The 16,992-nt window shown below is 39.9% G+C and overlaps 2 protein-coding genes across 2 annotated transcripts; one reads left to right on the top strand and one right to left on the bottom strand.

The window, feature by feature from the left end:
- Window positions 1–3,360: 3,360 nt before the first annotated feature.
- gdpgp1 (GDP-D-glucose phosphorylase 1) lies at window positions 3,361–5,063 on the bottom strand. The gene has a single exon (XM_062035292.1). It carries the CDS (start codon window positions 4,746–4,748, stop codon window positions 3,666–3,668), a length of 1,083 nt encoding a protein of 360 aa, XP_061891276.1. The 5' UTR covers window positions 4,749–5,063; the 3' UTR covers window positions 3,361–3,665.
- Window positions 5,064–8,157: 3,094 nt separating this feature from the next.
- Window positions 8,158–16,142, top strand: LOC133641666 (titin-like). The gene is made up of 4 exons (XM_062035566.1): window positions 8,158–8,509; window positions 8,863–8,962; window positions 9,087–15,347; window positions 15,481–16,142. The coding sequence occupies exons 1-4, from the start codon at window positions 8,489–8,491 to the stop codon at window positions 15,513–15,515; spliced, it is 6,417 nt and encodes a 2,138-aa protein (XP_061891550.1). The 5' UTR covers window positions 8,158–8,488; the 3' UTR covers window positions 15,516–16,142.
- The last annotated feature ends 850 nt before the right edge of the window (window positions 16,143–16,992 follow it).

The raw sequence follows: 16,992 nt of genomic DNA, 5'->3' as shown, positions 1-16,992 counted from the left end.
AAAACCTGTATGTACCTTTCAGCATTAATGGCGCCTTCACAGATGTGTAAGTTACCCATGTCTTGGGCACTAATACACCCCCATACCATCACAGATGCTGGCTTTTCAACTTTGCGCCTATAACAATCCGGATGGTTCTTTTCCTCTTTGGTCTGGAGAACACAACGTCCACAGTCTCCAAAAACAATTTGAAATGTGGACTCGTCAGACCACAGAACACTTTTCCACTTTGTATCAGTCCATCTTAGATGAGCTCAGGCCCAGCGAAGCCGAGGGCGTTTCTGGGTGTTGTTGATAGACGGTTTTCGCCTTGCATAGGAGAGTTTTAACTTGCACTTACAGATGCAGCGACCAACTGTAGTTACTGACAGTGGGTTTCTGAAGTGTTCCTGAGCCCATGTGGTGATATCCTTTACACACTGATGTCGCTTGTTGATGCAGTACACCCTAAGGGATCGAAGGTCACGGGCTTAGCTGCTTACGTGCAGTGATTTCTCCAGATTCTCTGAACCCTTTGATGATATTACGGACCGTAGATGGTGAAATCCTTAAATTCCTTGCAATAGCTGGTTGAGAAAGGTTTTTCTTAAACGGTTCAACAATTTGCTCACGCATTTGTTGACAAAGTGGTGACCCTCGCCCCATCCTTGTTTGTGAATGACTGAGCATTTCATGGAATCTACTTTTATACCCAATCATGGCACCCACCTGTTCCCAATTTGCCTGTTCACCTGTGGGATGTTCCAAATAAATGTTTGATGAGCATTCCTCAACTTTATCAATATTTATTGCCACCTTTCCCAACTTCTTTGTCACGTGTTGCTGGCATCCAATTCTAAAGTTAATGATTATTTGCACAAAAAAAAAGTTGAACATCAAATATGTTGTCTTTGTAGCCTATTCAACTGAATATGAGTTGAAAATGATTTGCAAATCATTGCATTCCGTTTATATTTACATCTAACACAATTTCCCAACTCATATGGAAACGGGGTTTGTACATTCTCAATTTGTTGCTAGAATTCATCACTCACTACTAATGCTGAAATAACATAACTGGAAGTATCACTAAATATATAAAGAATGATGAGGAATCTTTACAAGTATGCTCTAATCTGCAAGTTATAAACATGGAAAGAAGACATACTGTTAGGGAATAGTCTCGCAAACTCCTCGTCGTGCGGCAATGGAGGTTACGTGAGGAGGAGGTAGGGGTTCTCATGACTTCTGCACGAGTCAGACCCTGTGAAGCATTCACTGTAAATAACATTTTCCACAAGGTATTAGAAAGGTGCTTGACAGGTTTGACTCAGTCATCCATTACTGGACAGGGTTCAAGGTAAACACGAGTGGCTGGCACTTTTTGTGTGTCAGAGACAAAAGTTATCCCTTTAACCTTTTTTTTTTAAATGAGTAAAATATGGAAAAACTAAAATTTAAACATCTGTATGCCTACACGACATTAAAAACTTTTAAGCGATAAGTATGCAGAGTTAAATTATGTAATGAGCAAGGCACTGAATGTACTAATAGGAGTACGTTTAAGAAACTTTACAAGGTATATGGAAGAAAAACATAATTTGTCCTGGTTTCATTCATTTATCATTATTTATTAAGTTACTGCTTGCGTTAGTCTATATCTTGTATTTACTTACTTTACATTGTACACTCTTTTCTGACAATTTACTCCTGAATGTATTAATTCATTTACCTTTAATGTTTTTATTGTATTGTATATTTTAAATTAAATTTTTGTCCTATACTTTCATCACTGCCTAAACTATCTATTGTCACCAATTATCACGTTTACAAAATTAAACTTGTCTGAAAACAAGTGGCAAGAAACAGAGCTTATTCAATTTTACCAAGTCTTTAGTCTTAAAATGAACGTATGTTTTTAATGCTACCATTTTCTAATAAGTACAGACAAAAGAGAGACTAGAAAAATAGCTAGCAAATATAAACCACATATTGTACATTACAACAAACTTAAGATGCCAAACACAAACTACATTTAGTGTTTCAGCCACATGCCTTTGAATGTTGTTGTCAAGGCAGCACATGGATGCTGAGGTAAAATAAACCCGTCACACATCACTGCGCCGGTTGTGCATTCAACAATGAGGAACCTCATCATGAGTGAGCAAGAAAACATGCACATCCTTTGAGTTGGCTTTACTACCTTGGTGACGCCATTTGGGCAAATGATATTCTCCTTGGGGATTAATCAGAATTTTGGTTCAAATAATTTTATATAATTAATGGGGACTTTTCTTTAGCTGATTATTGGCACATTTTGTCAAGTTGCATATTCGACCACAGGAGGATGAACAAGATTTTACCTGTCTCGGCATCTATCTCTCTTAAAATATTATTGCACATATTTAGGGTTCAAGTAATAGTGAAATAGCTTAGAAAAGTGTATATGTTTTTCATTTATTTATCTTATAGGCACATCAGTTTACAAGGCTTTGTCTAAACCAGGGGTGGGCAATTAATTTTTACCGGGGGCCGCATGAGCTACCCGAGCACTGCTGGAGGGCCACATCGACAATATTTCAATTAAATTTTGCTCAATATTATTTTTGATGTATACCGTAAGATAAATAATAATAATAATAATAATAATAGTAATACTTCAACATAGTGTGTGTAACAGCATTCCATGACTAATATATATAAATTAACATTAATAATAAATGACAGTAAAATAAGCACACGTATGACTGAGGAGTCATAGTGTAACTTTGTGTGGTGTTTGAGTTGTCCGACTTTTTGTGTGGCCTTAAACGCACCAGTGGTTTAGTGCTATGCGTGTTGGTGACAGATGACAAGTTGGTTTTGGCCTGGTTTGTACGGCAGAAAATGACTAGTTTTTCGAGATAGAATTGTTTTACTCATGTTTTTGGTGTGGTTATGTCCGAATATAAACAGTTTTGTTCAATAAAGTGATCGATATAATTCCTGTCCTCGAAGCATCTCGATAGACGTTACAATAATTGAACGGTGTTCAATTGAACGGTGTTGACGAACACCATTAGGGCCGCTTGTTGTCACTGTCACTCAAAGTTGCATTGCAAAATTCCATAGAATAAATATGTTTATTTTGTTTAGAATTCAGATGGGATTTGATTTGGTGCGCGGCATATATACTTGCTGCGCGCAGCGGACGCTTGAGCAGTGCGCAATTGCGCAGGCACGCACCTTAGGTGAGGGGACGTTGCTTTGCAGTCCATGTCTTGTTGAAAACACGGCATTCCTCATCAACTTTTCTCTTTTTAGCGTCTCGGGTGTAAACCGTGCATCACTTGTCGCTGCATGTGCACCTTCACTCGCAGGTTACACACGGACACACGCCCATAAATAATACTTTTCAAAATAAAAGCAGCACAGTTGTATTGCGCGCAGGACATAGATGTTTTTTCAACTTTATTTTGTAATTGCAGTTGTTCACATTCACTCACAATCACGCATACGTCCACACGGAAGTAATACAAATAACGATTTTCAAAACAAAAGCAGCACCGTTGTATTGCACACTCGACATAGATACTTTTTTAAATTTATTTTGTAATTTATAATTGGCCTCACGCGGGCCGGACAGGGACGCACAAAGGGCCGGATGCGGCCCGCGGGCCGCAGAATGCCCAGGTCTGGTCTAAACACTACGGTGTTACTAGCTGCTGAGTAAGCTGCTTTTCTAATTTAAGCATATCCTCATCTGGTAGAAGATATTGTTGAATGTTTTCTATTACATGTGATTCCGTAAAGTGCTCATAGTCCACCTTGTTCTTAAATGGCAGATGCCCAGCAAGCTCACAGAGAGCAATGTTCAATGCAGACTCTTCCTTGGTACCGAAGCAAGCTACTCTGGGCCACACAGCAATCCGCACACCTTTCCTCAATAAGTTGTCATCTATTTCGCTCTGAGTGTGACCACAAGGCGGACAGCCCCTGGTCATGAACAGGTTATGAGCAACATTGGCCTCCACCAGGAAGTCGGTGACACGACAGATGGCGGTTGCGACGTCATCCACGCCCCCTGATTCGGTGTAGAACAAAAAACCTGCAGGAAATCCCATTAAAGTGTAAAATCCGATTTCAGGAAGAACTGGCCTGACTGGCATCGATTCGATATTGAGCTTGTGTTTCAGGTAATATCCATGGAGGTGTAAATGATTGACAGATGCAAAAGCCCCGAGACTGTTGAAGCCCACACGAAAGCCTGGGTCAGAGCTCAGCAGGACAGATTCAACGCCGACTTGAATGGCCGACTTTGTGAGCACCTGAGGATAGCAGCGTGACGGATAAGGGACAAAAAGACAATGTCCAAACTCCAAAGGACTGACATTGACCAACACAACTGTCTTGCAAGGTTGATGATTACTTCCATGTCCTTCTTCAGGCTCCTTCATCATCTCAAATATGATCTCATCCTGATTGATCACGTTGAAATTAAACTGTTTGGCGTTGAACTCCTGCTGAATACTGAGTATCTTCTGTGGCTTTCTTCTTTCAGTTCCTCTCTCGACATTCAACTGGGCCACAAAACCACATGGACCAGGCAGGAGACGTGTTTGCAAGTCCCCTAAATGGTAGCGGAACAACCCCCTTGCCATCCTGTCTGCCCAGCCAGCTTGGACAGCTGCATCAAACCTTGATGCCGATACCATGCGGCATGTATTACCAATATTGGCATACACATCTTTAACAAAGTCCTGGTTCCCATAGACAAACTGGATCGGCATGGTTGATTACGGTTGCTAAGTTAAAAAAAATAAACAAGAGGCAAAACTTTTACGCCATTTGCGTAAATACAGAGGCTAGCGTAATTTTCAGAGTCGTCTGGTGGGGTCTCTTTTAGATCGTTCCAGTCGTCACAACAAAACATCAATGTAAACAATATCTTTAAAAAAACAACATTAAACTAACGTATGAATTACATACCATATAGTTGTGGTCGTAATCATACGCGTAATGGGAGTAATGTCACTACTATTTCTGTGCGAGTTACTTCCTGAATCATTGCGCCAGTTCTTCTTCGTTGGTAGTTGTATTTCCGGTTTCAGATTACAACAATAAAATACAAGCTTTTCGTCAATGTTTTGTTATATCAGAACTAAACGGAGAAAATAAATTAATAGCATTTTAGTATGTACATGGAGGGTACAGTTAAGCAATTCGCTACTGTTTTAGTGGTGTGGTTTGAATTAAGTTGACCCTGACAGGGATAAGCGGTAAGAAAATGATGTATGGATGATTGTGTTTATGTAGCTTAAAATAATCAGTTTTCATTCATGTTGCCAGCAACTTGAGAGTTCTAGGTTCGATTACAGCTTTCGCCATGTCGTCTATAAAGAAAAAGCGCTATTTAAATGTACTAAGGAAGTGATTCTCAAACTGTGGTACCCAACACCATCTAGTGGTGCACCAAAGAATAAAAAAAACAAAACATTTGTCGTCTTTCAAAATGACTGAACGATAGGCAAAATTTAAAAAGTGCAGTTCCTCTTTAAATTCACTTTTAAAAGACCTTGATATTTTGACACGAATGCCATTTTATTTTCAGAATGTCATGTATTTGAATTGTATTTTATTTTTATTTTTTAGAAACCTTTATTTATAATATGAACATTTACAAACAATCAAGACGGGATAAGCGGTAGGAAATGGATGGATGGAAGAAACAATAAACAAAATAAGTACAGAAACAGTACAAAACAGCGCCAGGGGGTTGTAAACTCAATTAAGCAACTAAAATAGAATATATATATATACACTACCGTTCAAAAGTTTGGGGTCACATTGAAATGTCCTTATTTTTGAAGAAAAAGCACTGTACTTTTCAATGAAAATAACTTTAAACTAGTCTTAACTTTAAAGAAATACACTCTATACATTGCTAATGTGGTAAATGACTATTCTAGCTGCAAATGTCTGGTTTTTGGTGCAATATCTACATAGGTGTATAAAGGCCCATTTCCAGCAACTATCACTCCAGTGTTCTAATGGTACAATGTGTTTGCTCATTGGCTCAGAAGGCTAATTGATGATTAGAAAACCCATGTGCGATCATGTTCACACATCTGAAAACAGTTTAGCTCGTTACAGAAGCTACAAAACTGACCTTCCTTTGAGCAGATTGAGTTTCTGGAGCATCACATTTGTGGGGTCAATTAAACGCTCAAAATGGCCTGAAAAAGAGAACTTTCATCTGAAACTCGACAGTCTATTCTTGTTCTTAGAAATGAAGGCTATTCCACAAAATTGTTTGGGTGACCCCAAACTTTTGAACGGTAGTGATATATATATATATATATATATATATATATATATATATATATATATATATATATATATATATATATATATATATATATATATATATATATATATATATATATATGTGTGTGTGTGTGTGAAAAAATCACAAGACTATTTCATCTCTACAGGCCTGTTTCATGAGGGTTTCCTCAATCATCAAGAGATCATCAGAAATCTCCTGATGATTGAGGAAACCCTCATGAAACAGGCCTGTAGAGATGAAATAGTCTTGTGATTTTTTCCCACACACACATATTACGCTCTACCACGGTATCAAGCACTATGTAACAAAATGTCATGTATTTGTTTTACACCAGACTGAGTATGCAGATGACGTACGCATTGATCTGCTTGTATATTAACCTGCTACACCTTTCAGGTAGCCATGCGCGGTTAATGTAGAGGAGCATGTGCAGGCAAAAGAAATAGCACAATTAATCTGTGTTCATACATGACTGATGCGATAATGTTTTGTGATTAATCGTACGGGTTAAAGAATCAGGGCGTCAGGGGTCGGCAAACCAAAATGTTGAAAGAGCCATATTGGACCAAAAAAACAAATCTGTCTAGAGTCACAAAAAATTAAAAGCCTTATATAAGCCTTATAATGAAGGCAACACATGCTGTAAGTGTCTATATTAGCCTACTATCAAAATTACTAAGTAGGCTACAAATACATATTGAGCATTCATGATTAAATGTTTATTTTCCCTGCGGCGCATCCTGGAGAGAATGACGCACTACATGACTACTCTGCTGTACGATGGTGCTTTAAGTTCAACTTCCATTACCAAAAAATGGTAATGGGAAGAATCACAAAAATGATTCCCGAGCGCAGCCACCGGTGCTGCTCACTGCTCACCTCCCAGGGGGTAGAACAAGGGGATGGGTCAAATGCAGAGGGTAATATCACCACACCTAGTGTGTGTGCGACTATCAGTGGTACTTTAACTTTAACTTTGATATTAATCTATTATGTTTCGTTGCATTGAGGATTGATGATGTATTATTGGGGCCCCCGGTAATACATTTATAACAAAATCTATAAAGCCGTGCTTGGATGAGTTTGGTGTGGAAAACCCTTCCCAAAAACTTTGGGAAGAACGAGAACAGGGACTGTGAGACAGACCCCCTATCAGGTACGACGTCATTGACATTAGACCACACAAATGTTCTTCCAGCTCACTTCCTACAGACGTACTCCGGAAAGTTGTAGAAAGTAGGCCGTTATAGTTGCAAATAGGAGATGAACTCCCTATTGCGTAGGAGAAAACATGTTTTGGGGGAGACAACTACGAATGTCGTCATGGTTGATGTTTGTTTAACGTATCTTGGCACACCTCCAAGCAACCATGTTAAAGCATGTATTGGATTTAGAGTTACAAAATATTTATGACGAACTAAACACCCAAGCCCCTTCCCCGGTGTCAGCGTTGTGTAAAGTGTCCAGTGAGGCCTTACAACAAAGATTATTGGATGTTTCCTCTAAACCATAAAAGGCAATCCCACATGGAAGGGAGGCTTCAAATGGGAGATTTTGTATTTAAATGACATTTTATAATTAAATATTCAAACAGTGTTACTGTTCAAACCGTGTGTAATGTTACAGTGGCCAAAAATATAAACTGTTAAATAAAACCTTTACCTTGTTTTTAATGAATATTTAGGCCTACTACACTACGGTACTTTATTGGTGTTCATTGTGGTGGTACTTGGAGTACTTTTGCTACAGAAGTTATCTTTTTAAACAATTTACTCTTGTACAATATTTGTATTCTATTTCTGGACTAGCATATTTAATTGGACTTTGCTTTAATATTGCCATAACAACACTTAACAATCCTATTATCCTCTAAAAACCGGTGTCATACATTTGAAACATTAAAAATATATTTACTGTATATGCAAGCAATTATTGTTATTTGGTATAGTTACATCTACTACTGTTTTGAAACACATGCAGGCTGAACTAACTTTAGAAGATGCAGCTGCTGGCCAGTCAGTCATGTGGTTATTTTAGTAGCTGCATACCTTCAGAGATAAAGCAGGCTGGACTGCTGGGGTTGTGTGTGTTTGGCTACTTACGAGCACAGCTTCATCTTGTTATATCTCAAACTTCATTCAGTTAAACTTCAGTTTTTCTTGGAATAATAACGCATTGACGATGGAAGCAAGCAGCAAAGAAGTGAGTACTTTTTTAAAACTACGGCAGCAAGGTATACTAAGTACAATTATGTGTGTATTTTAGTTTAGCCAACATTATATCTATTTTGTGAAACATTAATTTTGTGTATTTCTGATATTCAAATGTTTAATCTATTTTTGTCCTTGGGCGCTACTTTATACTGTATATATATTTAGTTTGAAAACCAGCATGACTATAACCAGTACATTGCACTCACTAGATAACATACAGTAAGTTGCTCTGTTATCAAGGACTTTTGTCATACTTTCTCATAAACATTATCCCGTTTATTTGTTTTAGCTTTCCTGCTTTTAATACAATATACTGACAGGACAACTGTAACTTATTTGTAGGCGGGAAGTAAAATGAAGGATCAATCTCAGCCAGTAAATCTGACACAAGATACTGATCTCACAGCAAGGAATATCCAGTCATCCACCTCTGCTGCTGAAGGTATGAAAAGCATTTATCTAGTCATAATGTAAACACAACCTTAAAATACATTTCTATCACAATGTGAAATTAATCAACTCACGTCCCAGCAATATTATATTTATTTGGTGTCATCTTTCTACAGCACAGCCCAGCACATCTGTTGGGAAGAGCAAACAGAATGCTAAAGACAAGTCTACTACTGATCCAGCAAAGGAAAAGGCTTTAAAACCAAAACTCCAGCTAAATTTGACCACATTCACGGTCAAAAACGCTGAAGAGTTGAAAGTAGAGATACCAGTGGTTGCAAATCCAGTTCCCAAGGTAGAATGGAAAAGAGATGGACAAGCCATCAAAGAAACATCCAGGCTTGAGATCGCAACCACATCATCATTGACAGTTCTTCATATCAGACATGCTGCCAGAGAGCACGCTGGTCAGTACTCTATCACAGCGAAAAATAATGCTGGAGACGATACTAGGGAACTCACAGTAGTGGTTCTTGAAAAGCCCGACCCACCCTCAGGACCTGTGAAGGTTGATGAGGTCAGTTCTGACTATGTTTCTATCTCCTGGGAGCCCCCAGAATACACTGGAGGCTGTCAACTTGACAACTATATTGTGGAGAAACGTGAAATTACTAACATGGAGTGGCAAACTGTATCAGCCACAACAGTACGAACCACAATCAAAGTCACAAAGCTAAAGACAGGAAGTGAATATCAATTCCGTGTGTTTGCTGAAAATAGGTATGGCAAGAGTACATCGATAACATCTCCAATTGTAATTGCGCAGTATCCATTTAGTGCGCCTATGGCTCCTGGAACACCTTTTGTGTCCGTCGTGACAAAGTACAGTATGTTGGTTGAATGGACACCTCCAGTCAAGGATGGAGGTAGCTCTGTCACCGGCTATCACCTGGAACGCAAGGAGAAAAATAGCATTTTATGGACCAAGATGAACAAACTTGCCATACTTGACCCTCGCTTCAAAACAACAGGCCTGGAGGAAGGTATTGAGTATGAATTCAGAGTATTTGCTGAGAATATCGCTGGAATCAGTCCACCCAGCAAGATATCTGACTGCTATGTGGCAAGAGATCAATGTGAGCCACCTGGTAAACCCGACGCTGTTGTTATTACAAAGGAGAATATCACCCTCCAGTGGGCCAAACCAGAGTATGACGGTGGGAGCTCCATTACAGGATATGTTGTTGAAAAAAAAGAGCTTCCAGATGGTCGATGGATGAAAGCAAACTTCACAAATGTTATTGAAAATCAGTTCACAATTACAGGCCTGACAGGTGGACAAAGTTATGAGTTTAGAGTGACTGCCAAGAATGGTGCGGGTGTCTGGAGCAAACCCTCCGAAAGTATAACTATTTTTGCTGAGGATGTTATTGAAGGGCCTTCTGTATACATGGACCCCAAGTTTAAGAGTACAATTGTCGTTCAGGCTGGCGAAACATTCACAATTGAAGCTGATTACTTTGGAAAGCCCTTGCCTGATGTAAGGTGGCTAAAGGATGGTGAGGAAATTAACAAAGCTACACCAAGAATAGATGTTAAAAACACCCTCACTCATACCACATTGACAGTCCGGGACTGTATACGAGGAGATGCGGGACATTTTATCTTAAGTCTCACAAACATTGATGGAACAAAATCTATCCAAGTTAATGCAAAGATACTAGATAGACCTAGTCCCCCACAGGGACCTTTAAGGGTGAAAGTTGTCAGTGCGGAAAAAATCAATCTTTACTGGAACCCTCCTTCAAATGATGGCGGTGCCATTGTTTCCCATTACATTGTCGAGAAGAGAGAGACAAGCCGTGTCACATGGACAGGAGTTGATCCCAACGTGGAAGCCGTTGCTTACAAAGTGACAAAGTTAACACCAGGGAGAGAATACATATTCAGAGTTTGTGCTGTGAATAAATTTGGTGTTGGAGAATTTCTGGAATCAGACCCTATCATGGCAGAAAATCCTTTTAAAACACCGAGTGCACCTTCTACCCCTACAGCTAGTGCTGTGACTGGAGACTCTGTACTGTTGACATGGGAAAGACCTGAAGCCGATGGGGGCTCAGAGATTGATGGTTACATCTTGGAAAAACACGACAAAGACGGTGTCAGGTGGACTAAGTGCAACAAGAGAAGATTGAATGACTTGCGCTTCCGATGCACAGGACTGACTGAGGGACATTATTATCAGTTTAGAGTATCAGCAGAGAATGCTGCTGGTGTTGGTTCAGCCAGTGAGCCAAGTGATTATATTAAAGTGTGCGAAGCGTCATATCCTCCTGGTCCTCCTAACAACCTCAAAGTGACAGACTATTCCTTCAGCACTGTGTCTCTATCCTGGTCCAAGCCTATCTACGATGGCGGAGCTGCCATTACTGGATTTTTTGTTGAGATGAAGGAAGCAGCAGATGATGAATGGATCACATGCATTCCAAACACAGAAGATACAAAGTACACCATAAAAGGGCTAAGACAAAACGCACAGTACAACTTCCGGGTGCGTGCAACGAATGCCAATGGAGTTGGAGAGCCTTTTGTCTTACCTGGGCCTGTGGTAGCAGCTGAAAAACTGGAGCCACCTGAAATTGAGTTGGATGCAGCTTTGCGAAAGACAGTTAGTGTTCGAGCCTGTTCAACATTACGTCTCCATGTCCCCATAAGAGGAAGCCCAGAACCTGAGGTCAAATGGTCAAAAGAAGGTGGTCCTCTCAGTGAGCGTGCGCAAATAGAGGTAACAGGCTCGTACACAGTTTTGCTGATTGAAAATGTGAATAGAACTGACACTGGAAAGTATGAACTGAATGCTAAAAACTGTGAGGGCTCCAAATCAGCATTTATCAACGTCAGGGTGTTGGATACTCCCTCTGCACCAACAAACCTGCAAGTGAAAGATGTACAAAGAGATTATGTGACCATCTCCTGGGAGGCTCCGCTTATTGATGGGGGAGCAAACATTTTACACTACGTTGTGGAAAAGAGAGAGGAAGCCAGAAAGGCATTCACAAGTGTTTGTAGCACCTGTACGAGGAACTCGTTAAAGATTGACAACCTGCAGGAGGGATGTTTTTATTATTTCCGTGTCTTGGCTGTGAACGAGTATGGAACTGGACTAGCAGTGGAAACACTGGAGCGTGTTAAAGTGTCTGAAGCTCCTCTACCTCCTGGAAAAATCTCACTGAGGGATTTGACCCAAGAGAGTGTAAAACTTGCATGGGAAAAGCCAGCTCATGACGGAGGGAGCAAAATAACATGTTATGTTATAGAAATGCAGGCTCAGGGATATGACACATGGACAGTCTGTTCCGAGAGTAAAGCTTTGGAAGCAGTCATCAGTGGACTGACGAAAGGAATGGAATATTTATTTAGAGTTAGGGCTGTAAATGAAAAAGGAAAGAGTGAACCAAAGCTCCTATTGACACCTGTTGCTTTAAAAGACACACGTGCTGAGCCTGTTATTAATTTGCTCTCCAGCACATTCAGTGTGAAGGCAGGAAATGATTTAAAGATTGAAGTGCCATTCAAAGGTGTACCACAGCCAATAGCTGCCTGGAAGAAGGATGGTAACACTATCAAGGAAACAAGCAGGGTAAATGTTAGCACATTCGATACATTATCTCAAATCGTTATCAAAGATGCAACTAAGCTAGACGTCGGCTTGTACGAGGTAACTGTGACCAATTCCGCTGGTGCTGCCTCTGCTGAAATTTATGTTAATGTTTTTGAAAGACCTGGACCACCATGCGACATTAGTGTGCAAGACATGAGCGCTGACTATGTGTCTTTAATATGGCAACCCCCCCAATATAGCGGGGGATGTCAAATTTCGAATTATGTCGTTGAGAAGAGAGATACAGGCAGTACAATATGGCAGACTGTGTCAGCCACAGTTGCCAGGACCTCTATCAAAATAACCCGTCTGACACAGGGCACAGAGTATCAGTTTCGTGTTGCTGCAGAGAATCGCTATGGCAAGAGCTCTTTTGTTGAGTCTGAACCTATTGTTGCCCAATACCCCTTCAAAGTCCCTAGTCCACCACTCAATATTGCTGTTGTGAGTTCCTCAAAGTCTAACATGCTTATTAAATGGAGTCCCCCAAGTAGTGACGGTGGGAGCCCAATTGTGGGCTATCATATTGAATGCAAGGATCAAAGTAGTATTCTGTGGACAAAGCTTAACAGGGGTCCAGTGATGGAGAGCAGATTCAAGGTTACAAGTATTGAAGAAGGCCTCATATATGAGTTTCGGGTTTATGCAGAGAATATTGCGGGTGTTGGACTTTGCAGTAAAGCATCTGAGCCTGTGGCAGCAAGAGACCATTGTGATCCCCCACACAATCTCACAGTCACTAACATAACCAACACTTCAGTATCCCTCTCATGGGACAAACCGCAATATGATGGTGGGGCTAAAATAACCAGTTACATTGTTGAGCGAAAAGAGCTTCCTGATCATTGCTGGCTGAAGTGTAATTTCACCAGCTTGCTTGACACCTTTTTGGAGGTGACTGGCCTCACAGAGGGTGAACAGTATGACTTCCGGGTCATTGCAAAGAATGCAGCAGAGCTCTTCAGTGCACCCTCTGAAACCACAGGACCTGTTACTGTGCAGCATGATGTGGAGCCACCTAAAATGATCTTAGAGGACAAATTTAGACAGGGTTTGGTTGTCAAAGTTGGCGACGTTCTAAGAATAGATGCTGACATCTCTGGCCGCCCCAGCCCTCAAGTGTTTTGGTCAAAGAATAGTTTAACTATTGGTACAAAGGGTAGGATTGAGATTACCGCAACAAAGACACATACTACTCTAATCATCAGGGAAAGTGTAAGGAAAGACTCTGGGCAATACATTCTGACCCTACAGAATATTTGTGGTACAACATCTAACACTATTACATGCAAAGTCTTAGACAGGCCAGGCCCTCCAGCTGGCCCCCTGGTAGTGTCTGGACTTTCAGCAGAGAAATGCACCTTGTCATGGGGACACCCCCAGGACACAGGTGGCGCAGAGATAATGTATTACATTGTTGAGAAGTGTGAAACCAGCCGTGTAGCCTGGACGCGTGTATATGATGAGTTAATAGCAACTACCTGCAAGATACCCAAGCTGCTCAGAGGCAATGAATACCTGTTTAGAGTGAGGGGTGTGAACAAATACGGAGAAGGGGAAACTTTGGAAAGTGATCCGATCAAAGCAGCTGATCCCTTCACCATCCCGTGTGCTCCAACGGATGTTGAGGTCACAAGTGCAACAAGTGACGCTATGACAATCTGCTGGAAGAGACCCATATCTGATGGCGGTAGTCGAATCAGTGGGTACATCGTGGAGAAGCGAGAGAAGCAGGGCGTTCGTTGGTTATGTGTCAATAAGAAAACTGTATATGACCTGCGGTTTAAAGCCTCTGGCCTACACGAAGGATGTGAATATGAATTCAGGGTTTTTGCAGAGAATGCTGCAGGAATAAGCGAACCCAGTCTACCATGTCCACTCACCATGGCAGAAGATCCAACGTTTCTGCCTTCCCCTCCTACAAAGCCGATAATCATTGATTCTTCCAAGTCTTCAATCACCCTGTCATGGAACAAGCCACTGTTTGATGGTGGCGCACCAATCATTGGCTACAAAGTTGAATTCAGAAAATCCGGAGAAGAAAACTGGGTTGTTGCCGTTCAAAACACAGAAAAGACAGAGTTTAAAGTGGCGGGGCTTACCTCAGAAACAGAATACGTATTTGTTGTTAAATCTATGAATAAGGTTGGCATCAGTGAGCCAAGTCTTGAAACAGACCCTCAAATTGCTATGGAGAGAGAAGAGGGACCCAAGTTTGACATTAGCACTGAGATGAAGAAGACACTCCTTGTTAAAGAGGGCAGCTCCTTCACTTTCACTGTGCCGTTCACTGGCAAACCTGTACCCAGTGTGACATGGGAAAAGGCAGATGTGGATTTAAGAATGAGAGGACTTGTAAACACCACCAGCTCTGTCACATCCATCACGCTAGAAAAAGTGACTCGCGATGACTCTGGTAAATACATAGTCAAACTTCAAAATGCTGTCGGGAACACCTCTTTGACTCTGAGTGTGAGGGTTCTGGATTCCCCTGGCCCCCCAACACATTTAGCTGTTAGAGACGTGACCATGAACTCTGCCACTATTACCTGGGACATTCCTGAAAATGAGGGAGGAGCCTCTGTAAACAATTACCTTGTTGACATCCTGGACATCAGCAGAAAAGGCTGGACAAGACTCACTGACAGATGCCACAGATTGTCCTACAAGGTGTCGGACTTAGAGGAGGGCGGGATCTACTACTTCAGAGTCACTGGCGAAAATGAGTTTGGCATCGGTGTTTCGGCTGAGACGAGGGAAGGAACGAAAATAACAGGTACAATGTACAGTAAACAAATGAACATAGTTGTGTTTTGTAGTATTCCAGTCAAATGACAAAACAATTATGTAATGTGTTTAAACCGTTTAATCATTTTGACCCACATTCTAATTCTCTATCTTTATTTTAGATCCAACAGACTGGGAAACCTATCCTGGAGCTTAATTTGCCTCTCCAGAGTTGAACTCTCACTTGCAGGACATTCTTCTTGATAAACAGATTGCTCATTTATTTAAAAAAAATAATGTTTTTTTAATTCATATATTATTTTGTTGTAGTTATGCAATATGTTATGTGTGTATAGTTATGTGTGTATAGCAATGTGCATAGCATTCCTATAAAACAAAATAAGAATTGTTCTAATTTATAACATATTTTTTTTGTAGAAAGTACCAAGTGTGTGGGTAAACTGCAATAAAGCTAAGATTACAAGTGCAGTACTTCTATTTTTAGGAGTTGTCATTTAAAAAGACCACATTACATTAAAACAGAACCCGCTCAGGGGCACAGGCAGAGCTCAGCCCTGCATACTTTCACTAACCATGTGTGCATGGACAAAATATATTGAATCTGATCATCATTCGGATTAGAATGTTACTGTGTACATGGACCCTGAAAACAATTATCTGCTTGTGACGTGCATTTTCATGCATCACACCTTAAATGGGAACACTTTAAGACGCAGAGGAGAAAAAGATTTGAAGTTGATTTCATTTTCCCAAAACAGCATTCTGCTGTAACTGCTAATTAAAGACGTGAGGAAACATGCAGCAGGTGATGTGTCAGGAACGTTGCCACAAATTGTTTATAAAGTCTTTAGTTTGTTTACTGGGATGGTCACTTGTACTTTAATAAACTGCTAACTGTGTTATTGTTCCAATAACATCAATACAAGCTGTGATTCTGTTGTCATCTCATCGAATTGAAGGCAGGCTGTGAAGTATCAATACGCTGAGGTACGAAGATTGTGCATTAGATGCGGGAGGTATCACTCCTGTTTAGATGTGTTGACCAATCTGTTGCACTGAACAACATGGTGTTGTTGGAGAAGAACAAAGCTTTTTTATTAGACTTTATCTTCATTAGCTAAACTGTATTGTGCTTTATATTCATATAAAAAAGTAAACACCATGTTTTTTTTACATTCCTTGTAGTTTTTTTTTCATTTCCCGATGTTAGTACTTTAAAACCATTAATGTGACATTGTATTTTGTTTTTGTTACGGTTTTATGGCCTATAGTGTATATCTGTTCTGATACAGCATGTACATGTACATACATTAGTACTTTGATTAATTATTAATGAACAAAACATGTGTCTATATATGTATGTATATATATATATATATATATATATATATATATATATATATATATATATATATATATATATATATATATATATATATATATATATATATATATATATATATATATATATATATATATATATTACATGATGGTGTCATGTTGACACCCCACTCCAACACGGTTTTCCCCAACATAATGAATAATTGTGATTAATAATTGTGATTTCAATATTGATTTGAAAAAATCTTACTTATTATTTTGGCCATAATCGTGCAGCGCTATGTTTAAGACTAGATCTCATATATATGAACACTATTTTCATCTATATGGAC

Source organism: Entelurus aequoreus, linkage group LG24, assembly GCF_033978785.1.
Source record: "Entelurus aequoreus isolate RoL-2023_Sb linkage group LG24, RoL_Eaeq_v1.1, whole genome shotgun sequence".
Lineage (NCBI taxonomy): Eukaryota > Metazoa > Chordata > Actinopteri > Syngnathiformes > Syngnathidae > Entelurus > Entelurus aequoreus.
The sequence above is the reverse complement of the archived record's forward strand: the minus strand, read 5'-3'. Positions and strand labels throughout refer to the sequence as shown.